Raw genomic sequence first — 24,815 nt, 5'->3', positions numbered from 1 at the left:
TGTACCCACAGTGCCACTCAGCACTGGGCAGGGCTGCAGCAGCGGGAGCTCCGTGGGCAGTGGAACTCACCGGGGCAGAACAAACCCCTGTGCCCGCTCCCGTGCCCTCTGCAGCCTTGCTGTGCCAGCTCTGGCCTTGTGCTTTGCTGTTGGAGCTGCGCATCCCACAGGCACCCCCGTGCCAGGGTGGGATGGAGCAGAGAGGGGCTTTCTAAAGTACCTGCAGCCAGCAGCAGGGATGGTGCACAGGGAGCGCAGAGATTTTGTGTCTGGGGTGCTCAGGAACCACCGAGGACAGATCCCTGCTGTCAGCCCTGCCACAGCACTGGCTCAGGAAAACCATGGAGCTACTGTGTGATCAGAGTAACATGGAGCAGCACAGAACACCCATCAGGAGCAGAGCTCAGGCCCTCTGAAATGTTTTCCCAATACCCAATTTCAAAGGTGCTGGGATTTGGAAGAGGAAGCAGAGTCAGGAGCAGGGGGTGGGTGAGACCTGCTGATTAATGCCCAGGAGGCACAGGGGAGGCAGCCAGGTAGAACATCCACTCTGGCTCCCAGAGGAAGAGAGGGCAGGTTAAATTAGAAAGCCGGGTAAAATCCATGGTGCCAATTGAAATCATGAATCCTAAACCACTGCCCAGTGTCCAGGTGAGAACCAGACTGTGGCAGTGCCCAGGGTAACAGGGCAGCAGCCCCCACACCCAGCCACGTCATGGGCACAGCGCAGCCGCCAAAAAACCTCGGGAAAAGAGCGGATCAATACTTCCTTTTTGTTAGGGATTTTGAGCAATAGCCCAGAGGGCACAGCTGGATCCCACTGCTGCTGGGTGACACATGAGGGGAACAAAAGATGAGGGCAAAACACAGGGCTCTGAACTATCTGACCACACACCCTCGGGTGAGGTACTGCCCAGGAGCACTGATGCTGGATGCTGCGGGAAGCTGGGGGTGTTCCAAAGGAGTGTGCAGGTATTTACAGGATGAAAAGGATCACAACAGGGCAAACAGGGAGAGGATCTGATCAGAGGCTCAGAGGAACTCAGGAGAAGGTCTCCCCAAGGTGCCATGGGGTGCAGGAGAAGTGGCACCTCAGGCTCATCTGCCACAGAGCCCAGTGCTGGCATGTCCCCATCCAACCACCCTGCAACCCTTCTCCTGTGCCAGTCAGACAGAGCTGATGCCCCAAAACACTGTATGGGGTTTGGCACCGTGAGTGTGGTGGGGGTAGTACAAAACTAGGGGTGGTACAGGGGGAGCACAGCACGGGGCAAATGGGTTAAAAAGCAAGAGAACAGCCCTGCCAGTGAGCAGGAACATTCCCAACAGAGAGCAAACACTATTTTCCATTTTCAGGCACTCAGATGGTTCAGAAAGTGTCGGCTTCAATTACACATCATTTGAGAAATAAAACAGTTTCTGAAGCATTTCAGAACACTCGGGTCTCACTTTCTGGCATCTTCAGAGCACTGCTGCAGGCACTTATGGGCACAGAGTGATGTTCAAAGCAAGAGGTTCAGTGTTTGGAGGGGAGAAATGGGCACAGTGTGGCTGCAGGCTGGGCGCTGTGGGGCTGCGGCAGCAGTGGCACTGGGGTGTCCGTGCGAGCCCGGTGCCAGGGGCGGTGGGCAGGGGAGGGCAGTGTGCCTGTGCCGGTGCCGGCGCTGGCCTGGCCGTGCCAGGGCTATATATGCCCTGCCGGGGCTGCCGCACGCGGGGCAGCGGGTGCCGCCGCGCGCTGCAAAGTGGCACGGTCAGGTCTTCTGTTGTGCCGCGGGCACAAAGGAAAGTGCTGGGTTCAGCGGCTGGGCACGGGGCCGGGGAGAGGCTTCCAGCTCGCCCAGCGCTTTGCAGGATGTGATGACTGGGCGGCCGCGCAGACACTGATGAGCTGGCAGTTCCTTTGTGCGCCCGCCCGGGGGTCTGCCCTTGCCAGGCTATAAAGTGGGGGCCTCGCGGCGCCCCGAAACACAAGCCCGCTCACTCCAACAAGAAGCAGCAGCTGCCCAGGTAAGAGGACAAAGTCCCCGGGCACCGGGCTGCAGCCGGACCCGAGGTGGGGAGAGGGAAATGCAGGGTCTAAGCCATGGCCATTGCTGTGGTCATCACGTCTGGGAGCACCTCGGTGCTCAGCATCCCACTGCTCTCCTCTCCCTGGAGAGCTGCTGGTGACATTCACCTGCAGGGCCACAGCAGGGTGCCTGCTGCAGGGCCTCAGCAGACCAGGGCTGTCCCCTTCCCACTCCTCACATGCTGACCCCGTGCCCCCTGGGCTCCCATGCGCACCCCGTGCGGGATGGCCCCAGTGCCTGACGCAGTGTCAGGCCCCAGCCTGGCCAGGGAGAGCAGGGAGTGCCTGGACACAGAGCTGGGGGCTGCCCTGGGCACCCCCACAGTGGTAGGACCTCTGCAGTGATAGAGATCTTCTGACCACAGAAGGAGAGTGTGGACACCAGAACCTCATGTGATCCTCCTGGTGAAGGCAGATCCTCTGCCTGTGCCTGCTGGAGAACCTTCCAGCGGCTCCTCTCCTGGCCCTGGCCACCCACCCCATTGAGAGACCCCATTCCGATGTGACCATCCCTGGGGTGGGTGGTGGGTGCCCCAACCATGCCTTCCTCTAACATGCTGCTGGTGCCCTGTCACAGACTTGAGCCCACCACCGCGATGTCTGAGACCACAAAACCCACTGCTCCCGGACAGGCTGCAGAGGAGAAGGAGAAGGCAGTTCCTGCGCCAACTCCATCCCTTGACCCTGCTCCTGTCGCAAACAGCAAGGGCGAGGAGCCCTCCCCAGAAGCCTTCAGGGTAAGCCCCGCGGCTCCCCACGCGCAGGACACACTCCGGGGCTGCAGGACAGTGGCAGCATCTCTGGGGCAGGAGGAGATCATCCCACAGGGAAGGACCCCCCTCCCAGAGCAGGATGTGAGCACAGGTGCCACCATCCCTCCCTGCTCTGTCCCTCTGGCACAGGCACAGGATTTGGGCAACTGCTGCAGGAGGGACACTCTGGGAGTCCCTTGGTCAGGACAGCTCATCAGTGACCATTGGGGACCACAGGCTTTGGAAATGCTGTCCCCTGGGTTGTGGCATCAGGACTGGCTGCTTCCAACTGCTCCCTCTGGTCATCCTCTGCATGTGGGGGTTCTGTGGTGCTCAGGGAGGGTGGAGGGGCACTGTAGGTGACAGGGCCAGCACTGAAACGCTGCAGTGATTCTAGGGCAGAATGCCACCGAGGCACTGCAGCAGGGCTGGGGATGAGGGGCAAGTGATGCAAGGACTGTGGTGACACTGTGCATGTGCCAGGTAGCAAAGGCCACGGCATGGATGCAGCTCTGGAAGAAGCAGCTCCTTCCCAGCAACCTGGGCACCGGCACAGGGAGATGTGGCTTTGCAGCATCAGAAATGGGAGCTGGATGAGGCCATCTTGGACCTGGGACAGTTGTCAGGCGGGACCTTCCTGTGTTCAGTCTGTGCCGTGACAGAGCTGCTCAAACACAGAGCCCAGCTCGGCTTGCCTGGGCATCAGAGCTGAAAAGCTGCAGGAAGGCTTGGAGAGCCGAGGAGGACACGTGGGGCAGTAGGCTCATGTGTGCAGGGACACACAGCACCACCCTGCTCTCCCTGAGCATGCCTGTCCCCATCTGACCCTTTTCCTGTACCCCCAGATCGTCGTCTTTGACCAGGAGAACTTCCAGGGCAGGCAGATGGAGTTCACTGCTGAGTGCCTGAACCTGGCTGACCGCGGCTTCGACCGGGTGCGCAGTGTCATTGTCATCTCTGGACCGTAAGTGACCCCAGCCACAGAGGGGACCGTGTCCCTGGGGATGCCCCAAGGGGGTGGGGACACAGCCCTGGGGGCAGCCCTGGGCACAGTGTGGCATACAGGGGCATTTCCCTGCAGCCTGGGCAGAGCGGTGGAGGGCCAGCACAGGAGCAGGGTGGGGGTCCCGGATCTCCTTCAAGGGGGGCAAGGAGGCCAGGGTGGGTGGGAAGGATGCCAGGGCCACTTGCAAAGCAAAGGGCACCAGAGACAAAGCCAAGTGCTGAAGAAAGGTGTCCACCTGGACACCTGGAGCTGTCCATGGAATGCAAGGGACCTGCGGATTTTACAGAAGCCAAGGTGAAATGAGGTGGGAGCCTTGGACCGGGCTGGTGGTCTGGGCCACCATGGAGACAAGGCTGGAGTGGGCAAGGACAGGCAGGGATGACTCACGCCTGCCTGCACCCAGGCAGCCGAGCAGTGACAATGGGGCTGGGCAGGTCTGAAAGCCATGGGAACAGTTGACACAGGCAGGGACATAAATGATCCCCAAAGCAGATAACTGAACAGACAGATGATCTCCATGTTGAAAGAGCATCCCTCCGCACTGTGCCTGGCTGGAAATGGTGTGCTGGGAGGGCAGGGGGGCTAGCAGGGCTTTGAGGAGGTTGCACAGGACACAGCTTGCCCTGACACCGGCCCTGAGGGATCAGGACAGTGACCTGTGGTCACCTCGAATGACACCATGGAGCACCAATGACTTTTTTATTAGGAACCCAGAATGCCCAACTCTTCTTGAAATGAAAGGGGGATGGAGAAGCCTGGAAGGAGCTCAGGTGTGACACCTGGGAAGCTGCACTAGATATAAAGGGTTAAACTGGGCAAACAGAGAACTTTGGTATCATTGGGGCCCATGGAGGCTTCTTGAGAGTCACTGGTGAGATTCTGTGCCTAAAAATGTGCTTAAGGAAAGAGAAAAGCAAAATCAACCAAGCTGAGCCTTAGAAGCCAGTGTGAGGACATGCTGCTTGGGGTACCTGAATGTCTCCTGCCAGCGGGAAAACACCTGTTAGCATTAGCAGGAAGAGCCCTGTTTTGCAGGGAAATGGGAAGCAGCAAATGCAGGGCTGCTGTGGTGCCAGGGGCTTCTGAGGCCCCAGGCCCATGACATTCACAGCACTGCAGCACCTCGTGGCACTGCTAAAGAGGTGACATTGCAGCTGAGCAAGCCCCGTGCCCCAGTAGTGGGCCAGGTGCCAGCGCTGGCTGGCGCTGGTGCAGTGAGGCGTGCGAGCGTGCCAGGATTAGACAGCCTGGGCAGCCCGGGCCCGGGGGTGCGGGAGGGAAAAGAGAGTCCTGAAATGACTCTATGGTGTGCAGCATGTGGGGATCACCAGTTGCCTGGGGGTCCCACTGCTCCCCAGCTGAGGAAGGGTGCAGCTGCAGGTTTGGACACACATACCACTGAGCTTCCAGCCAAGAGCCCTCACCTCTGCTTCACATCAGCACCAGCTGTGCCCAGACCACAGTGCCTGGGCTGGGAGAAAGGTTGGAGCAGGGTGGTGGGGCCACTCCTGGTACCTGCAGCCTTTTTGGGTGCTGGGAGTCCCCTCCAGCGCTCCACAGGCTGGCAGAGCAGGAGGGGAGCTGCAGGGTGGCATCTGACCTGCCATTTGCCCACCCCTCTCCCCAGCTGGGTGGCCTACGAGCAGGCCAACATGCGTGGGGAGATGTTCATCCTGGAGAAGGGCGAGTACCCTCGCTGGGACACCTGGTCCAGCAGCTACCGGAGCGACTGCTTCATGTCCATGCGTCCCATCAAAATGGTGAGTGCTTGGGAGCAGGAAGCACCTGCCGGTGTCTGCCCAGGGCAGGACTGTGCTGCTTCAGCCATGCAAGCCAACACCTTCCCTCTGTCTTCCCCAGGAGGCTGAGGACCACAAAATCTCCCTCTATGAGTCTGCTGACTTCAAGGGCAACAAGATGGAAATCCAGGAGGACGATGTGCCCAGCCTCTGGGCTTATGGTTTCTGCGACCGTGTGGGCAGCGTGCAGGTGCCCAGTGGAACGTAAGCCAGGCTGCAGTGGCAGCTGCCTTGTGTCAGGCTCCCTGTCCTCCCCTGTGCCCCGATCCACTGCTGCTGCTCTGAGCACCCACACGGGGCTCTCAGGCAGCCAGAAAGCACCACATGGCTGTTTTGTGGCCCATCACCCAGGGTTGTGCCCGGCGCAGGGAGGGAGGGGGGCTCTGCCGGCTCCTTGAGCGTGTGCCGGCCATGGCGCTGCTGCCTGTAACAGCTGAGCCCGCTCAGGTGCCCTGTCTCTGCTTTCCCTGCAGCTGGGTCGGGTACCAGTACCCTGGCTACAGAGGCTACCAGTACCTCTTTGAGACCGGAGACTTCCGACACTGGAATGAGTGGTCTGCCTTCCAGCCCCAGATCCAGTCCATCCGCCGCATCCGGGACATGCAGTGGGACCAGAAGGGCACCTTCGTCACCCCCGACGCGCCCTCTGACTGAGCGTGCCGCCTGCTAGCTACGAGTCCCGGGCCCCGTGGGGCACCCCCGCCTCCCCTCGCGCTCGCCTGCCCAGCACTTTCCTTGTACATTGCACATTCCCTGGATGTACTCTACCTTGTGAGGCAAATTAAAAAAACAGAAGATTAGAGCTGCTCGGGGGTCGGTGGTGCATGAGCGCGGCCGCGGGACACTCTGCCTTCCTGGCCTGTGCCAGCCCTGTGCTGGAGCCGGGTGGGACATGGTGCAGGGTGGTCTTCCCAGGGGAATTGCTCCCCATGCTGTTGCTGGGACATGGGAGACCCTCTGTGTGGAGGAAAAGAGGTGGTGTGGGAAAGGGCAGGAGGCTCCTCAACTGGATCCCACCAGCACCCGCGGGGACCGTCTCAGCTGGGGGGGACTCAGGGCACCTCCAGAGCACTCGGACCATGGAGGGCTCCGGGCTCCGTCCGTGCGGCAGGACGGGGGGCTGCGGGCCCGCCGGTGGGATCCACCTGGGAAATAATTAACAGCCGTAACTGCAGTCAATCAAAGACCAATTCACTCTCAATGAGTTTTTATTCCCCTCGGACGCTGTCGCTCCGCACCGGGCACTTCCTCGGCCTCACTCCCCCTTTCCCATCCCGTCCGAGCACCTCGGGTGGCGTTTTCCTGCGCTCCTACGCCGCTCATTAGCGACGGCGGTGATTAATTACAGCGATAGCAGTGACGGCAGCGCTGGCACAGGCAGCAGCACCGGGGCCGGGGGTGACGGCGCAGCTGCGGAGAGCGCGGTCCGGGGCTCTCCCGGGCCCGGGACCCCGCACGGCTGCGGGGCCACGGCCGGTACTGGCACCGCCACTGGTGCCGGCACGCGCACCCCGGGCTCGCGCTCCCGCGTGCCGCCCGCGCGCCCCGGGCACGCGCACACAAACACACGCGCACACGCCCGCGCGCTCCCGGTGCCGCCCGGTGCCTGGGGCGCGAGGCGCACGCGCGGTGCGGCGCGCGGGGATCCCGGCCCCTCGTGCGCGTGACGTCGCCGCGTCTCGCGCCGCTCCGGGCCGGCGGCGGCCCCGGTGAGTGGAGCGGGGGGGGCACCGGGGAACGGGGGAACGGGGAAGGGGGGATCGGCCCCGCCCGGCCCCGCCCCGGCCCCGTGTGTGTCACCCCGGCCGGCAGGTGACAGCGGCGGGGCTGCGCGGCGGGCGGTGCGCGGTACTCGGTACCGGCGGGCGGTGCGGGCAGCGCGGGCAGGGCTCGGGGCTCGGTGGGTGGCGGAGCGGCGGGGGATGCTCGGTGCGCAGTGCGGGGGGTGCGCGGGTGCACAGAGCGGTGCTCGGAACGGTACTCGGTGCACCGTACTGGGTGCTCAGAACGGTGCAGGGTGCCCGGTGCAGGATGCTCGGCGCTGGGTACACGGAGCGGTGCTCGATGCTCAGAGCAGTGCAGAGTGCTCAGTGCGGGATGCTCGGAGTGGTGCAGGGTGTTCAGTGCTGGGTACACAGAGGGGTGCTCGGTGCTGGGTACACAGAGCAGTGGCCGGTGCAGGGTGTTCCATGCTGGGTTCACGGAGTGGTGCTGGGTGCTGGGAGCAGGATGCTCCGTGCTGGGTTCACGGGGTGGTGCTGGGTGCAGGGTACGTTCTGTGCAGTGCAGGATGTGCTGAGGGTGCCGCAGGGTGCTCAGTGCACGGTGCAGGATACATGGCAAGTGCCACAGAGTGCTCAGCATGGGGTGCTCCTTGTGCCTTTCTCCCCTTGTTCCTGCTATCTGGCACCCACTCCTCACGCCCCTGCTCCCCTGGCACCTTCCTGGCAGCCCAGCATCAGCCCAACCGTGCCCCCCATAACCCAAGCATCACCATACAGAAGGGCACCCATAGGCAGGGACTGTTCATCCATCCGGGTGTCCAGAGCTGAACTGGTGTCAGCACTGCCCTATCCTGCCAGGGTGAGTGTGGTGGCCCGTGCTGCAGTCAGCTGAGCAGGTGAGCTTCAGGGGCAACCTGCACCTTCAGGTCTTGGTCAGCATCAGCCTCTGCTGTTGGCACAAGAGATGTTTGCAGTGCTGAGGCTGGGGTGGCCGTGGGGTGCAGATCCCTTGGCAAAGGGGGTGCAGGTGGGTGCCCAGGCGGCTGCGTTGGCACCTTGCAGCCCACCCAAAACACTGGCACTGTCCTTGGCCGTGCCCATCTGTCACTTGCCCTGCGTGGCAGGGATGTGACATCCACACTGTGTCCATAGCAAGCTCAAGTTCCTTGGGACTCGTGGCTGGAGTTGCCATCCCAGCACTGTTGGCAGTGTATCCCAGGGTGGGCAGCGTGAGCTGGGCCGATGTCCTCCATGGGCAAAGGGGGGTTTGCATCACATGGACCTTTGCTCTGTCCCTTGATGTGTTTGTTTGCACACTCAGGCTCTGTCCAAAAAACATCTCACAGCTTGAAACCCCTTAACTTGCCTCCCTTTGCCAGTCAGAGCCACCCTGCCAGCTGCTTGGGTGCACTGTGGGGTGGTGAGTCCCCCTTTGGCACAGCAGTGCTGCTCCCTTCTGCTCGGGCACCAAGCAAGGGTGAGTGCAGAGCTCAGAGTGATTGGTGCTAACAGGTTTCCAAATTTGCTGTTGCTTTTCTGGGAACAGTGCAGCGTGCTCGTGGGGAGCTGTCAAGTGCCAACGCAGGTTCCTGCGAGCAGGGTTTGCCATCCTGCGCCTGGTGGCAGCTGATGCTCGGTGGCTGCTGCGTGAGGCGCAGCAGGAGCAGCCGTGCTGTGGTGCCCGCATGGAGCTGAGGGTCTGTGGGGGGCTCACACAGTGGGGGCAGCAGCTGAGCTGTGGACCATGTGGGTCCTTCCCAGCGTTGCCTGCAGCAGCTGGCATTGGAGGGGCATCACTGCAGGGGGATAAGTGCAGAGTTGTGCCTTCCAGACTGGTGAGATGTGCCAGGCCAGAGGGTGGGAGCTGCCGTGGGGTCTCCGCAGGACACTGATGGACTCACCAGGACAGGCAGGCCCAGGCCACTGCCGTACTCTGCCTGTAGGTTTTACAAACTGTATTAGTAATTTCTGTTGCTATTTTAAGGAGATTTTTCCAAAGGCAGTTTGCATTACGGATACGCTGAGCCTTCAGGGATGTGTGGGATGGCAGGAGTGCTGTTAAAATGCAGGGACTGTCAAGAAGATTTTTGGAGAGAGAAAACAAACCCCAGCAGGTGGTTTTATTTGGCACCCTACAGATGCGCCTTCTGATGAATTTGTGATGCCTTGAGGAACCTCAGCCTTGTGCCTCAGCCAGGCGTGTTTCCCTTTGGATTCTGCAGGCAGCGAGTGTGCGGAACACAGGAGAAGCTTGCCATGGTGTTGGCTGCCTGCTTTGGTTCACAACGTTGTTCAGACCTCTAGTTCTGCAGTTCTAAACACCTGTCTGCCTCCAATTCTGCAGCAATTCTCTCACAGAAATCCTGTCTCAAGGAGAATAATGCTTTTTTTCCCCCTTTTCGTCTCCAGTCCATCCTGTGCTGGCCTCATGGCGCAGGCAGGAGGGTGTGCTGGGGCTGGCCCTGCTGAGGAGCCTTTTGTCCCCTCACAGGGACAGCAAACAAGAACAGCAGCAGGGGATTGCTCAATCCACAGTGCTCGGAAGTGAAGCAAGTGGCTGGTTCCCATTGTGCATTCCCAGGCCAGTGACCCCAAACTGAGACCGGGGACTCCACAGGTGGTTGCAGTGTCCAGATGCTTCTCCATGGACAAATGACTATGGGTGTTTTAGCTCTGGAGCTGCTGCAGCCTGCAGGCTGCTCTGGTGGGGCAAGGTGGAAGCAACCGGGGTTTTTCCAGTGCTCCTGTTCCTGCTCGGTGCTGGGATGGATCCTGCGGTGCGAGTGGCTGTTCCTGGCAGTGGCTGAGCTGCAAGGGGGTTGGGAGAGCAGCTGGTCCCCCTGGCAGCTGTGCTCACAGCTGGCTGAGGGCCAGCGGGGCTGTGTGGCATCCAAGGGAAGGGCACCGAGCAGGGGAAGGGCACCGAGCAGGGGAAGGGCACCAAGCACAAGGCCTTGGTGCCCAGCATTTGCAGATGCAAGTGGCAGCAGAGGACCAGGGCTCACAGCTGGGCTCCTGCAGACAGGAAAGCACTCGGATGTGCCGTGCAGGGTGGTTTGGCTGACAGTCAGCAGCCACGCAGTCTCGGAAGGATTTGGTTCCGTTTCTTCCTTCCATGGTTTCACAAGGGCTACTCCCGTGCTGGGGCTTGGTGGGGTTCATTTCCTGTCCTTGCTGGGGCTATGCCAGCACACGGCCTTGGGGTGCCGGTGCTTCCCAAAGTTTCTGGCTTTGTGGAAACGCCAAATTCTTGCCCTTGTGGCATCGGTTGTGCCGAGGCCGTCTGGGCCACAGTGGAGATCCGGGGCCTGGTCCATGCTCAGGGTTCCTGAGGCCTCAAGCTGCAGGAAATGGGACAGGGATGAGCAGAGGGGCTGGCAGAGATGAGGTACAACCATGTCCCCTCTCCCCTCACTGCCCATGATGAGCAGCAGCCCCTCTGTCCTCCCTGCCCTCCCCTCAGACAGTGCCTCTAGTCTTGGGGCTGCCACTGCTGCTCCTGCATGGGGAAATAAACCACTTTGATTTTGTTTCTTAAGCAAATTTGAGGTTTTGGGGTTTCTCTTGCAGAAACAGCTTTTTATTTGCAAATCCTGACCCTTGTGCGTGCAAGAATAGAGCTTGTTGAGACTTAGGGTTTGGCCTGTGGATTGGGAAAATATTTTTTGAAGATACTTACTGTTTTTTCTAGCAGTTCCTCTGACTTCTCTCTCTCCCTATTGTATGGCAGGCTCTGACCACCCACATTCCCACAGGGAATCTTTGTGCAGTTGTGGGAGGGAAGAGTTGTGTTTGCATTGGGTGTGGTGAGTGAACATGGGCACTGCAACCTCCAGTTCCCATCTCCCTATGCCTCTCTCCTTTGGGGATCCCTGGGGCATACCCTGGCCCTGGGGTGGGAGTTGGAGGGACCTGGTCAGAGATATGGGGAGGGCTCATGGAACCATTACAGAATTATGGAATGATTTGGGTTGGAAGGGACCTTAAAGATCTTCTAGTTCCAACCTTCTGCCATGGGCAGGGACACCTTCCACTAGACCAGGTTGCTCAGAGCTCCAGCCAGCCTGCCCTTGAACACTTCCAGGGCTGGGGCATCCACAACTTCTCTGGGCAAGGGGAACAGGAGGACAGCTCTGTGTCTCCCGAGAGCCCCCTCATCCAGCTCTGAGCAGGGAGCAGGATGGTGAGCTCCTGGGTCAGGGCACAAGGGGAGCCAGCGAGGGAGCGTCTCTCTGGCTGCAGCATCGCTGCAGTGGCACCCGCGCTGTCTTTGCCTTTGTCCCCCCCGAGGCAGTGACTACAGAGTAATTAAGGAAAGGTGAAGCTCTGTGGGTTGATTAAAAGTCAGGAGCTCCCTCCAAAGCACAGAGCTCATGTCCTGTTTCGGCACAGGCACTTCCGACGTGGAGATGGAGCTGATCTGGTGGCTCCATCCATCACTGGAGGGTCACAGACACCCCTTCTGCTCCGGTCCCCATCCCTCACAGCCCGCAGCATGGAGTGGGGGGCTCTCCCTTCCCCTCCTATCCCTTCCCCTCCTGTCCCCCCTCATTCGTCTCGGTTCTTCCAGCAGCGGCTCTGCCTCCCCACCCTGCTCCTTGAGCAAAGGGGAGATGTGTCAAGCCCCTTCCCCCCCGGCTTTGCTGGAGCCTTGCTGGGGCATGGTGGACATGGAGCCAGGTGCTGGGTAGGTGCCTCCATGCCCAGCTCCTGCCAGCAGCTTTCACTTTGGGCGTTCCATAATTAATCAGCCACTTTGGGCCGAGGGCCGTTGCCGTCCGGGGTTGGCGGGGTGGATGCTGCGGTTTCCATCGCCGGACCATAAAATGCCATCACTGTGCTTGGAATGAGGGACGGGCGGAGGGAAGATTCTGTAAATTGGTGGGATTTTTATTGTTTGAGGAACACTGTAGCATTGAGCGGGATAATAAAATGTTTTGCTAATCATAACAGCCTTGAGGCGATAAACCAGCCGTCCATTTGTGCTGTGAAATGTCTGTGGATTCTTTGCTGATGTGATTTAGAGCTTGTTGGAGCCAGCTGGTGCACCGTGTCTGTATCCCTGGCCAGGCTCTCTGGGATGGAGTGCTGGGGTGCTCAGCTGGAATCCATAGTGTGGCTCGGGGCTCTCACCTCTCAGGCTTTTCCAAGTGAGAAAGCCAGTGTTCAAAACTGGCACACACTGCCTTAATCCTCAGGGCGTCAGATTCTTCTGGTTTATTTTTCTAGGTACCCAGCAGTGAGAATAAATTCCTCCTTCCCTTCTGAGCCGGCTGTGTGCTAAGATGCAGCTGGAGCACCCTCTGTGTGATTTGGGTGCTTGAACACTTATCCTTGCTGACTTTTGACTGTTTCTTTCAGTTTTATTTGGGATTTTTTTGGATTTTACGGTTTTTGTTGGCGGTGCAAATGCAAACCACAGTGCTGCTAGTGCTATTTGGGGATTTTCCAAGGGGCACAGAACCCTGAAGTGCTCTAAACTCCCGGTGTTTTTACTGCGATTGGCCTCTGGTTCTGGTGGATGTTCTGGGTTCATGGCCTGCAGTGCATTTTCAGTTTTAGTCACCAAACCTGTCCTGCTGTCAGTGGTGCTGCTTTCGCCACGTGGTGGCTGAAAGCAGCTTCTTTTGTTGTTGTGGGGGGTTTTTTTTTGAGTGCTGCAGCTTAATTTTGTGCGTATCAAAGTGGCTCTGAGGCTCCAGCTGTAGCTCGCCTGCAGCAGAGGTGGGTGCAGAGCCCCTGTTCCACTGCCAACGCTGCAACATCGATTGGGGTGGGCAGGTTGGACCCTGCTCGCTACAGATGGCTGTCCCATGGGACCAATCCCGATCCATGCCATGCTGGGGCGGATAAGCACGCATTGGGGGTTGTGCAATGTGGGGCTGACGCTGCACTTGGCGACCGCAGCCGCCCCCGCGGTGCCTCCGTGGGCACCCGGCGGGGATCAGGGCTGTCCGTGCTCGCTGTGTCCCGGAGCTGCTCATCAGAGTGGGTGAATGCTTTGAAATTTGTTGATCAGCTTTTGTTCGGGCTGCCTGGAAACAGATGGAGAGACGCCTCATGTGTCTGTGTGCCAGCAGTGCCAGCAGCCTGTCCCTTCCTGCTGCCCTCAGTCCCCCAACAGCTCTTCCCGGCTTTTTCCTCCCGGAGGCTTGACCGCTCTGCTGTTTGCTGCTGCCCCCTCCAAGCAGGATGGGAATATCCCTGTCCTGCTAAGGGAGGTACCTGGGAGTCATCAGGTGTTTTGAAATGTGATGTTGCCGCCAGGCAGGGACCAGGAGAAAAAGGGCTGCTGTCATGGCCACCACTTGGCAGTGACAGAGTTGGGCTGAGCTCAGGTTGTGATGAAGCAGTTGTCCTCAGGCAAGCTGTGTTTATTTTTGTAAATGAACTGTAGACTACTAATTAAGTAATTAAATATTGCTGATTTGTAAAGATGCGAGTTGGATATATTAGGACATTTCTTGCTGACCACAGTTCCTGCTGCTGTTCCGCCACAAAGGCGCCTCCAGTTCCTCATCCTTTTATTAAGCACCAACAAATTGAGCTCAAATTTTCCAGGCCACACCTACGTCTTTTGGGGAAGCTGCAGTTAGTGACAATCATTTCTGGGAATGTTTTAAAGAAAAATGCAGCTTCTGATCGTATGGAGCTTCTTGTAGACACTGTTTTTGCGGTTGTTTTCATGCTTTAAAAAATGGGGTCGATGTTGTTTCATCACTGCAGGTGGTGCTGGGCCCGGCGGTGCTGGCACACGGGGCTGTTCCCGGTGCTGCTGGTGGTTTACCCGCTCCCACCGCAGGTGCTGGGTCATGAGGCTGTGGTTGCTCAGAGCTCAGTGCTGGAGCCCGGCTGGCAGTGACACCCTGCGCAGTGTCAGGAAGGAAGTCAGCAAGCGAGTGCACGTCCGTGTGTCTGTCTGTGTGTATCTGTGCACGGGCAGGAGCTGGAGCTGTTTCCGGAGCGGGGTGTCTTGGGGTGGGCTGTTAAACTGCTGCTGTTCCCTGATCCAGAGCATTTGTGGCACTGCAGAAGTGCATCCAGGGATGCAGATGCTGCTCCGTGGGCATGCAGCCTCGTCCAGAGCTGAAATCCTGTGGTCCGTGGAGGCCAGGCCAGGATCGAGCAGGAAGCCTGGCAGGGAAGAAGGGCAGCATGTGCACTGCGGATAAGGCCTCCTGAAGTTCATGCTGGGTGGAGTTTCCCTCTGGTTTCTCGTTGATGCTGAAGCAGAGGGGCTGGTGACACTCGATGGCAGGAGAGGAGGAGACTTGAGTGTCTGGAATAGCAATTAATGTCTGTCCTTGAAATGTTCTAAAAAACATCCTCCGAGGCCGGGACACTGTCATGTATTGAGGGGCAGCTGACTGGGAAGGGCCAAGTGGCAGCAGCCCTATGACAAGCCAGCGCCCTGTGCACCCACTGTGATCCTTGGAGCAGAGTGACATCCTCCCATCCTGCTGGGTCCGGCCCCTCGGGGCGCTCTGCTGCAGCGCAGTGTCTCTGAGCTGTCCCTGGGATGTGCCTGCAGGGTGGCTCCAGCCAAGGCACTGCAGGCGGCTGCCAGGCTCCCCGGGGAGGGGGCAATCCCTGTGGTGCAGGTGCCATGTCCTTGTGGGAAACCTGGTGTACAGGGGTTTGGCTCCCTACCTGGAGGGATTCGTGTGCTCTGAGGGGCTGGTGGTGCTGCCTTGGGGGGTGGTGAGGCTGGAGAGAGCTTTGTTCCTTGGGCTGGAGCCAGGAGGTCCTGGCAGCATGGGCAGCTCCTGGTGCCAAGGCTTTGCTGGGACCACCTTTCCCTGGGAGGGACGAGAGGGAGGCTGTGGGCAGGAGTGGAAGGTACCAAGGAGGAGAGCACATATGTGCAATAAATAAATCAACATTATGGCTTCTCTTCCCTATCAGGTGTTCTGGAGGTTGCAGCATGAAGCTCGGCTAGCAGCAAAATGACCTTATGGGGGCAAGGTAAGCACACATGGGTTGTTGGTTCCCCTGGGATGCTGGGTGAATGTTTCACATCTGTCCACACCAGCACTGGTGCCCCATGAATACTGTTGCCTTCACAAGCTGACAGGAGGTGGTGTAAGCCTTGTTCATGCTAATGGTTCATCAGCATGTGAATAGGGAAGGCTCTGTGCCTGTAGGACCTCTTGTCACTCTGCTGTCACTTCCCTGCTGGTTCCCATCCTCCCCCATGCTCTAGGTGCCAGCCTTGCCCTGATGGTGGTGAGGGATGGAGCCCCTGGCTGTGGGTCACAGCCCCTCCCTGTCCCCTGGTGTCCAAGCTGCACTCGGGAGACTTCAGCCTGGGGTTGGCTGCTGGTACTTTGATTTCTGCTCCCATGTCTCCAGTGCCTGCCATGATGTGCTAGAGAAGCCTCCGAGAGCTCCCTAATTCCTGCTGGAGTGAGAAGCTCTCAGAGCCAGTTTGGGAATCTGAATGACTGTTGTCTCTGGAAGGGCTGTCTTTGATCAGACAGCTATGCGCCTAATTATGCCATGATTCTACCACAGTGTCTGCTCTGGAGGAAATGACCCATCCCTCTTCCCTCACAGACTAATGAGCCCCATATATTTTAGGAAATTCTTAACAGAGAATTGCACAAAGAGTTGAGAGCCAGCTGGGCTGTTTGCAGTTGCTCCCAGCCTGCTGCCAGACACGCTCGTGGGTATTGTTCAGCGCACCTGGCATACCGGGATGATCCCACTGGAGAAGTTTGTTCCATTCCAGCCCTCCCAGGGCCTGTGGCTGCCATGCAGGAGCAGAGGCAGAGTCCCAGAGCACAACAGTGAGGAGAAGCCATGCTCCCGTGGGCAGCTTCCTTTTCTGCTGCTTCATGGATTGAGAGCTTCCCCACACTGGTGGTGTTGGGTGGGAGTGGGGGGGCTGTGTCCCTGCCCACCAGACAGGCAGGACAGTCCCCAGGCACACAGAATCATTTAGGTTGCAAAAGACCTTCAGGATCATTGAGTCCAACCTGTAACCCATCACCACCTTGTCAACCAGACCAGAGCACTGAGTGCCACATCCAGTCATTCCTTGGACACCTCAGGGGATGGGGGCTCCACCCTGAGCAGCCCATTCCGGTGCTTGACCACCCTTTCTGTAATGAAATTCCTCCTGATGTCCAACCTGAACCTCCCCGGCACAGCTCGAGGCCGTGTCCTGCTTGTGGTGCTGGTACCGCAGCCCCTGGCACTCAACATGAGCACATGAGCGAATCCCTTTGTTCCCTGTGCAGCTCAGATGAAGCTGCTGGAGCATCTCGGTGGGAACTGCTCCCTGTCAGCTGTTTTTTGGGAGAACAGAGTACTTCTGTGCTCCAGCCTCCTTTCACACTGCAGCCTTTCCTGGTAATTAGCCTGTCTTGGTCTGCATCACCCTAATTATTCCAGTTGGCCCTAAATCCTGCAATCCACTGCCATCCTTTGAAATGGGTCTTGTGGCATTTGCATTTATTTTTGGGTGAACATTTGAATATATTTACATGACTGAAATAGATGAAGATAGCAGGAAGGAGCAACACTTGCCTTGTTAATGGCTCTGACTCTGCTTGGTGCTGCAAAAATACCAGAGCTGTCGGGTATCCCTCTGATCTACATCCCAAGAAAGCCACACACTTTTATCTGAGACCTGGGGATGCAGTTGAGACTGTTTAACCTGGGTATGTCACTGAGCAGCTGGCCAAGATGGACCAGGTAGTAAAGAGCCACAAAAATAGTTTGGTGGTGATGTTACTGTGCTGCTGGGCTGGGAAAGTGTGTCCCTGGGCTGGGGAGGGGTGTCCCTGGGCTGGCACAGGGGCTCTGCCTGGACAGAAGTGGATAAAAACCGAGTGGGCGGATGGGAACAATGGAGTGGGATGTCAGGGGCTGGAAGGGGGGAGCAGAGCAAGTCCCCGAGTGCTTGGAAGGGAGGGCAGGGGCAGGGAGGCTGCCAGGCTCCGGGCTCTCTCCTGCCTGCTCCCTGCTCTGCACGGGCCGCTGTGCAGTGTTCTCCTTCGGGGAAAGAGTCGACAGGAGAAAACACTTTTCTGGAGCAGTTCTTTGGCCTGTCAGCAAAACAGAATGCACGGACGGCCCGTTCCTTCCACTCCATTCAGCTCCCGCCCCAGCCACATAATCACAAAGAACTGGAAATCCCGGGGTGAGCCCAGGGTAGGATTGCAAAACCTGCACTCGCAACTGGGGCGGATGGGGGGAGGGGGTGGGAAGCGGTGCCAGCCTTCCCGGGAGTCCCTCTGGGCACGCAGCAGAGCTGGGCACTCGCAGAGGCTGCAGCCTTCCTGCTGGATGTCCTACCGAGCCCTGGAAAACCCAAAGAGTCTTCGTGCCAGATGAAGTTTCAAGGATTTCTCCGTCAGGTCAGTCTCCGGAGGCAGGGCAGGGTGTTGAACACTGTGTGTAGCTGTTCACTGTCAAATGGTTGAGTTTCTCAGTGTTTCATTCTAACGGCTTCTCCTGACTCTGACACTTAAGATTTGCATGAGAGGCGTTTGTTTTTCTCTTATTTCGGCTTCCCCCTCCCTTTTGACCGCAGAGTTAAACTAAAGAAAATGTAGGAAGGAGGCAGGTGGCTGAAATGTGAGCAGTGGTGGAGTGCTGACTCGGGTTTGGGAGGAATAACTTTAGGGAGGGTTTGGGCTTCATCTGGGATGCAACAGGCTCTCTGTAAAGATTTTCTTTAAGGACTCAGTGGGTATACATGGCCCCTCCTCTCCAAAACATTCCTGGAGCTTTGCTCCAGCTGTAAACCTGTGTTTCTGAGAACACAAACAGCACAGAAATTGTCTCTTTGGGTGTGCACTGACAGAGACTTTAATTACCTGCTGGGTGGAAGGCACCGAGTCTGGGAGTTGCTGATAAGTGAAGGAGATGATGAAATCCTGGATGGTGTCAGCATCCCACTGGAGCCAGGCTGGATTCTGGGCTGGAGTGTGGGTCCTGCTCCTCTGACCATGCCATTTCTCTTGCAGATGCCCGTGGGGTTGGACACTTGCTAGCTGAGAGCTGAAGTCCCCAGCCTGTGCCCAGGAGAGCAGGATGCGGGTCACCATGCGGAGGGTGCTGCTGGTGCTGGGCTCGGTGGCTGCCTTGATGGTGACTCTGCACCTTGGCCATCAGGTTCTGGAGTGCCAGCAGGTCCTGAGCGAGAGGAGGCACAGGCTGATGAGACCCGAGAACGAGGAGCTGGTCATGATGGACGCCAACCACGTCGAGTACCGTTACAGCAAGGACATGCCCCTGATCTTCATCGGGGGGGTCCCACGCAGCGGCACCACGCTCATGAGGGCCATGCTGGACGCCCACCCTGAGGTGCGCTGCGGGGAGGAGACCCGCATCATCCCCCGCGTGCTGGCCATGCGCCAGGCCTGGTCCAAGTCCGGGCGGGAGAAGATGCGCCTGGACGAGGCGGGGGTGACAGACCAGGTCCTGGACGCCGCCATGCAGGCCTTCATCCTGGAAGTGATCGCCAAGCACGGCGAGCCCGCCAGGTACTTGTGCAACAAGGACCCCTTCACGCTCAAGTCCTCCGTCTACCTGTCCAGGCTGTTCCCCAATTCCAAATTCCTCCTGATGGTGCGGGATGGCCGGGCCTCAGTGCACTCCATGATCACACGGAAAGTGACAATCGCGGGCTTTGACCTGAACAGCTACCGGGACTGCCTGACCAAGTGGAACAAAGCCATCGAGGTGATGTACTCCCAGTGCCTGGAGGTCGGCCGGGCCCGCTGCCTGCCCGTCTACTACGAGCAGCTGGTGCTGCACCCCGAGCAGTCCATGCACAACATCATGAAGTTCCTGGACATCTCCTGGAGCGACACGGTGCTGCACCACGAGGAACTCATTGGGAAGCCCGGCGGGGTGTCGCTTTCCAAGTGAGTCTCAGCTCCTTCCTCAGCTTTTCAAGAAGCATTTTCATTACACGAATCAGGTCAAGGCTAAAACTGGGGGCAAAGCTGTGTTGCTGGTGTTTTTGTGTGATTTTTGGGGGCAGAAGGAGCAACACATCAGTTGTACTGCAATAGGGTTTGTGTTTCTGAGTAAGAGATGGCTTTAATGCTCCCAATCTGTTGTACTCCACAGAGCAGCTTGTCAAGCAAGGATTTCAGGAGCAGGTGACTGTTTAATCTCTCTTGACACTGCAGAAATTATTTCAGTCTCTAATTTGGAAAGAACTGCTTGCTCTGAAACGTGAGCTCTTTAATGCCTCTTTCTCTACCCGTCCTCAGATGCCTCCTCAGTGTGATTAGTTGTGCTGCTAATGATGATGAGCAGCAGTTCTTGCCAGGTCTGGGGCTGGTATTGCAGAATCAAAGCGATCCCTGCTCCGTGGAGGCACACCCAGCACTCCCTCCTGGCCTCTCTGTGTGTTGGGGGTGTTTACCTGCTCCCACTTTCTTTTCCTCTTTTAATGCTTTTTCTTTTCTAAGTGAAAGGCTTAAGTCAGGCTTAGCAAAATGTAATCAGCCGTGTAAGGGAATTATCCGAGTCTCCGTATCAATTGCTGGTGCCCCGGTGGTGAGGGCAGTAGGAGCCAGGGGGGATGTGCAGCTGCTCCGGTGCTCTGGGATGCCATGGGTGTGCAGCCGGCTCTGCTTCCCTGTTTGCTCTGAGGAAATCTTGCCCAGATTCCTTAAACAGATAAGATTTTGGATTTCCCTCGAGGCCCTGTGGTGCACCTGTGCTACAGCCCACACATCTTACATTATTTTCCTGTAGTAAGGAGAGGTGTCCTGGTAACAGCCTGACCCCAGTGAAGGATGAATCCCCCCTCTAGGATGAGAGGAAGCAGTCTCAAGTTGTGCTGAGAGAGATTTAGATTGGATCTTTTGGAAAATTTCTTCATGGATAGAGTGGTCAGGCATTGGAACAGGTTTCCCAGGGCAGTGGTGGAGTCACTCTTGCTGAAAGTGTTCAAAGACATGTGGATGTGGTGCTTAGGGGCATGGTTAGTGGTGGCCTTGGCAATGATGGGGGAACAGCTGGAATTGATGATCTTAGAGGGCTTTTCCAGCCTTAATGATTCCATAATTCTATACAGGGGGACCCCACCTCTGGGGCCGTGCAACCCCCTGCCAGGGCGTGCTCCCCAGATCAGGGCTGCGAGGGGACAGGGTTGCCCTGGGACTGCCCCTCTGTGCCTCACCCTGGCTCTGCCTCAGGTGTGCCTGGCAGGTGATGAGTGTTTGTGTCATGGGAGTGGAAGGGACATGTTGGGGCTGTTCAACCTGGAGAGGAGAAGGTTGTGTAGAGACCTCACAGCACCTCCCAGGATCCGGAGGGAAGCCAGTGAGGGACTGTTCATCAGGAACTGCAGTGACAGGACAAGGGCGAATGGCTTCAATTTGAAATGGGGGAAATTTAGGTCAGATTTAGGGAAGAAATTCTTCCCTGTGAGGGTGGTGAGGCCCTGGTACAGGGTGCCCAGAGAAGCTGTGGCTGCCACATCCCTGGAAGTGTTCCAGGCCAGGTTGGATGGGGGTTGGTCTAGTGGAAGATGTCCCTGCCCATGGCAGAGGGGTAGGATAGGATGAGCTCAAAAGTCCCTTCCTACCCAAACCAGTCTGTGATTCGATGTTGAGGTGACAGTGAGCCTGGCTGAGGCTGTTCTGTGTGACCCCAGCACGTGTGTGAAATCCAACTTTAGTGTCTTTTGGTTTTTTTTCTTTTTTTTTCCCCAGGATAGAAAGATCCACAGACCAGGTGATCAAGCCAGTGAACCTGGAGGCGTTATCTAAATGGATCGGGCACATCCCGGGGGATGTGCTGCAGGACATGGCCCACATCGCCCCGATGCTCGCCAGGCTGGGCTACGACCCCTACGCCAACCCCCCCAACTACGGCCACCCCGACCCCCTGGTTGTCAACAACACACACAGGGTGAGTGTCACCGCCATGGGGGAGCAGGGCCGGGGGGCTCACAGAGCCCCTGGAGCAGAGGAGGCTGCTGAGCCAGGTCAGGAGAGAGCAGGGGGGAAACGGACATAGAATCCCAGAATCACTGAGGCTGGAAAAGACCTCCAAGACCACTGAGTCCAACCTGTGCCTGATCCCCACCTTGTCACCCAGCCCAAAGCACTGAGTGACACATGGACACCTCCAGGGATGGGGACTCCACCACTTCCCTGGGCAGCTCCTTTTAATGGCTGACAACTCTTTCTGTGAAAACATTCCTCCTGATGTCCAACCTCCCCTGGCACAGCTCAAGGCCATTTCCTCTTGTCCTGTTCTTGTTCCCTGGGAGCAGAGCCCGATCACTTCTGGCTCCCTCTCCTGTCAGGGAAGGTATCCCCTGAGCCTCCTTTTCTCCAGGCTGAGCCCTCCAGCTCCCTCAGCCACTCCTGATGCTCCATACTCTTTCCCAGCTCTGTTCCCTTTTCTGAACACGCTCCAGCACCTCATTGTCTGTCTTGGAGTGAGGAGTCCAGACCTGGACACAGGATTTGAGGTGCAGTCTTCTCCTTGGGAAGGCTGGGAATGGCTGACAGCTCCCCTGAGGTGATTCCAGCCCAGCTGTGTGTTCCAGGTGGAGCCTGATGGGGCTCATGCTGACGGTGCTGCCGATGGTTTTGTGGTGGTGTTTGTTTGTGGTGCTGTGGCAGATCCTGACTTGTCCCTCCCTGACCCAGCCCCGTTCCTGAACCCCGGTGTAGGCGTTCCTGGTGTGTGCTGATGGTTTCTTTGGGCACTGTACCCTGGCTGGGACCTGGTACAACATTCTGGCTGTGCTGTGTCTGTGTGTAGCTCCACAGCCACTCCCGTGCTCTCACCAGGAACACACGTGGAGGCTTGGAATGCCTTTGGGCAAAACCAACAGATTTTTCCTTTTTTTTTTTGAATATTGACTCATGTCCCTGGAGCAGAACGGGAAGGAAGGAGCTGCAGTCCCAGCCAGCAGTTAGGAGGCAGAGGGAGGTTCCCATGTTTGGGGTGGGGCTCCGCAGCCCCCCAGTTCCCTGGGACAGTGCCCATGGATGAGGTGTCCTTTGTCATGGTGGTGGGAGCAGGGTGGGACCAGTCCCCAGGGTGCTGTAGGCAGGCAGGGAAGTGGCAGCACTGACTGGGAGGTGGGAAGAGCTTCCCTGGAACTGCTCTGTACTCCCAGCACTCTGGTCTCTCACAGCTCCTCAGTGCCTGCTGAGAGCTGTCCTGGGACACGGGTGGTTTGGGGGAACATCTGCCCTGGGCAGGGTCAGGGCCACTGTGGGTCTCTGATATGGACTTTTCAGTGGTTTTTGGATGAAACTGGAGAACTGACATGGTGGTAAAACCAAAACGTTGTTGCCTCTCAGACTAAGGGGGGAGTTGGGAATTGCTTGTGTTGATTCCCTGCTCCCTGTCTTTATAGTCAAAAAGGATGAAACCTCCCATTTTTGCCCCAATATGACCCCATGATGTAGATCAAACTCCCCTCAGAGTTTGATCTGGTTCAGGTGTCCTGGGACACCTGGTTCAGGTGTCCTGGGACATGGGACACATGGAATGGGGTGGATTGGCTGATGCTCGTGGAGCCACTGCCCCAGAAGGGTCACTCCAGGTTCTCTTTCCCACAGGTTTTAAAGGGGGATTATAAAACACCGGCCAATCTGAAAGGTCACCTGCAGGTAAGAGTCTGGTGTGCCCTGGGGGGTTGTGTTTTTGGGTTAATCTGGGGTGTCTGGTCCCTGGCTCCCTCTTAGGGGTGTCTGCAGGCTGGGAATGTCCCTGCTCCCTTCCTTCAGGGAACGTCCCTGCTCCCTTCCCTCGGGGAACGTCCCTGCTCCCTTCCCTGGGGGATGCAGATGGTGGCTCAGAGCTGACCCTTCTGTTTCTGGGTTATTTCAGGTCACTCAGAACACGTCATCTTCTCACTAAGAAAATTAATGATTTCCAGGTAAGACCCTGTTAATTTTGGGATTTGGGCAAATCTGCTCACATTGCTCCAGGATTGGCATTTGGTTTGTGTAATTTCTGTGGATTAGCCAGGGCTCCAGGCACACTTCTGATGCCAAAGATCATTCACAGTTGCCTTAGATCTTCCCAACAATGCTGCTGTGTGGGACCATTTGTCAGGATTTCTCTTCCTGAGCTCTGGGAACAGGCTTAAAGCAGCAAAATGAGAATCAGCCACTTGGGAGGGTCATTGCTGCCTGTCCCCACAGGCAGCACAGGGATGGGATGTGGAATGCATGGATGGGCTGAGCTGCTCCCCAGCTGCCTTCAAGGACGTGCCATGGACCTGAGGAAGGGGATAGAAAACAAAGGGAAACATGATGAGAAACAAAGCTGCTGCCTTGGGCTTCTGCTCCAGAGACAACTGTTGACGTGTTGGATGTTTTTCCCTCTCTACTCTCTGCGCTAAAGCATAAAATGTCATTTTTGGTACTAAAACTGACCCTTTGAAAACTAATTCCTGTGTAAAAGCAGTCGGTTCGGCTAGAAGAAGATCAGAAGTGCTGAGAGAGGATCAGGAATTGTGTGTCCAATGTCCTGGGCTGGGATTTGGTTCCTTGCTGACTGTGTTTTGTGTCACAGGAGCTTTAAACCATCTGTTGGGCACTGTTGTGCTGGTGTGTGGGATCCTGCTCCTGAGGCGATCCTGTTCCTGAGGAGATCCTGCCTCTGAGGGGATCCTGCCCTGTGTTCTCCCTGTGTTTCTCTCTTCCAGAACGTTGCAAATGGCCTTTTGTTGCCCAAGAAGGAAGAGTTTGCACTGGCCTGTGGAAATCGGTTCTCCAAGCATATTGCTTGCTCCTACTGTTGCCAAATGACTGCGCTCCAGGAATGTATTTGCATTTATTTGCAAAGGCCAAACGTGCTCCACGGCGGGAATGTCCTCGGCCTCTCCCAGCGCTCCGTGGGAAAAGCAGCTGTGGGAATCCAGGCTCGGGGGTGGCGGGAGGAGGTTCCATGTGTGCCGTGGCCGGAGGACTCATTACATCTCGTGTCAGTGTCTTGTGACGCCGTTCCCTGTTCCTGGGAACAGCCCTCCCAGCACTGCTGTTCTGTATTCCTGGGGTCAGGAACAGCCACCCTGGTCCTGCTGTTCTGTATTCCTTGGATTGGGAACAGCCACCCTGGTCCTGCTGTTCCCTATTCCCAGGGTGGGGAACAGCCCTCCCAGCACTGCTGTTCTGTATTTCTGGGGTTGGGAACAGCCGTCTTGACTGCGCTGTTCCCTAATTCCAGGGTTGTGAACAGTCATCCTGGGCCTGTTGTTCCTTATTCCCACGGTTAGGATCAGCCATCCTGGTCCTGCCATTCCCTGTTCCCAGGCTCAAGAACAGCCGCCCTGTCCCTGCTGTTCCCAATTCCCAGGGTCAGGAATAGCCCCCTGGCCTTGCAGAGACTTTGTGGTGCGCGTGCCCCCCTCCCCACACCCCCTCCCTGACCCTGCAGAGGCTATTGCAGAGTTAATATATGGCCCCCCTACCCCCGGTGTCGGACACCATTAAAGTGTTGGTTTGATATTTAATATTT

At 57.5% G+C, this 24,815-nt stretch overlaps 2 protein-coding genes across 6 annotated transcripts; both read left to right on the top strand.

Moving 5' to 3' along the window:
* The first annotated feature begins 1,795 nt into the window (after window positions 1–1,795).
* CRYBB1 (crystallin beta B1) lies at window positions 1,796–6,564 on the top strand. 2 transcript variants are annotated; one of them, XM_017814020.1, is made up of 6 exons: window positions 1,796–2,010; window positions 2,649–2,808; window positions 3,669–3,787; window positions 5,457–5,589; window positions 5,690–5,832; window positions 6,102–6,564. In XM_017814020.1, the coding sequence occupies exons 2-6, from the start codon at window positions 2,668–2,670 to the stop codon at window positions 6,280–6,282; spliced, it is 717 nt and encodes a 238-aa protein (XP_017669509.1). In that variant the 5' UTR covers window positions 1,796–2,010; window positions 2,649–2,667; the 3' UTR covers window positions 6,283–6,564. The 2 variants fall into 2 exon arrangements, with proteins under 2 accessions (XP_017669509.1, XP_017669508.1); XM_017814019.1 differs by lacking the exon at window positions 1,796–2,010 and having other exon boundaries at window positions 2,609–2,808.
* A 705-nt stretch (window positions 6,565–7,269) lies between these two features.
* On the top strand, window positions 7,270–24,801 carry TPST2 (tyrosylprotein sulfotransferase 2). Of its 4 annotated transcripts, none has more exons than XM_017814450.1 (7): window positions 7,270–7,337; window positions 15,258–15,317; window positions 18,329–19,231; window positions 21,038–21,236; window positions 22,910–22,960; window positions 23,181–23,229; window positions 24,004–24,801. In XM_017814450.1, exons 3-6 carry the CDS (start codon window positions 18,396–18,398, stop codon window positions 23,208–23,210), a joined length of 1,116 nt encoding a protein of 371 aa, XP_017669939.1. In that variant the 5' UTR covers window positions 7,270–7,337; window positions 15,258–15,317; window positions 18,329–18,395; the 3' UTR covers window positions 23,211–23,229; window positions 24,004–24,801. The 4 variants fall into 4 exon arrangements, with proteins under 4 accessions (XP_017669939.1, XP_017669941.1, XP_017669940.1 ...); XM_017814452.1 differs by lacking the exon at window positions 7,270–7,337 and adding an exon at window positions 7,428–7,483; XM_017814451.1 differs by lacking the exon at window positions 7,270–7,337 and adding an exon at window positions 7,588–8,829.
* Window positions 24,802–24,815: the final 14 nt, after the last annotated feature.

The sequence above is a fragment of the Lepidothrix coronata genome, unplaced genomic scaffold (assembly GCF_001604755.1).
Source record: "Lepidothrix coronata isolate B3197 unplaced genomic scaffold, Lepidothrix_coronata-1.0 Scaffold44, whole genome shotgun sequence".
In the NCBI taxonomy this organism is placed as follows: Eukaryota; Metazoa; Chordata; class Aves; order Passeriformes; family Pipridae; genus Lepidothrix; species Lepidothrix coronata.
This window is presented reverse-complemented; position numbering and strand designations above follow the sequence as displayed.

Coding starts and splice junctions, on each gene's coding strand:
- CRYBB1 (XM_017814019.1), top strand. CDS start 2,611: ATGCCTTCCTCTAACATGCTGCTGGTGCCCTGTCACAGACTTGAGCCC. Junction 3,788..5,456: donor GTCATTGTCATCTCTGGACC/GTAAGTGACCCC, acceptor CCCTCTCCCCAG/CTGGGTGGCCTACGAGCAGG. Junction 5,590..5,689: donor CCATGCGTCCCATCAAAATG/GTGAGTGCTTGG, acceptor TGTCTTCCCCAG/GAGGCTGAGGACCACAAAAT.
- TPST2 (XM_017814450.1), top strand. CDS start 18,396: ATGCGGGTCACCATGCGGAGGGTGCTGCTGGTGCTGGGCTCGGTGGCT. Junction 19,232..21,037: donor GGCGGGGTGTCGCTTTCCAA/GTGAGTCTCAGC, acceptor TTTTTTCCCCAG/GATAGAAAGATCCACAGACC. Junction 22,961..23,180: donor ATCTGAAAGGTCACCTGCAG/GTAAGAGTCTGG, acceptor GGGTTATTTCAG/GTCACTCAGAACACGTCATC.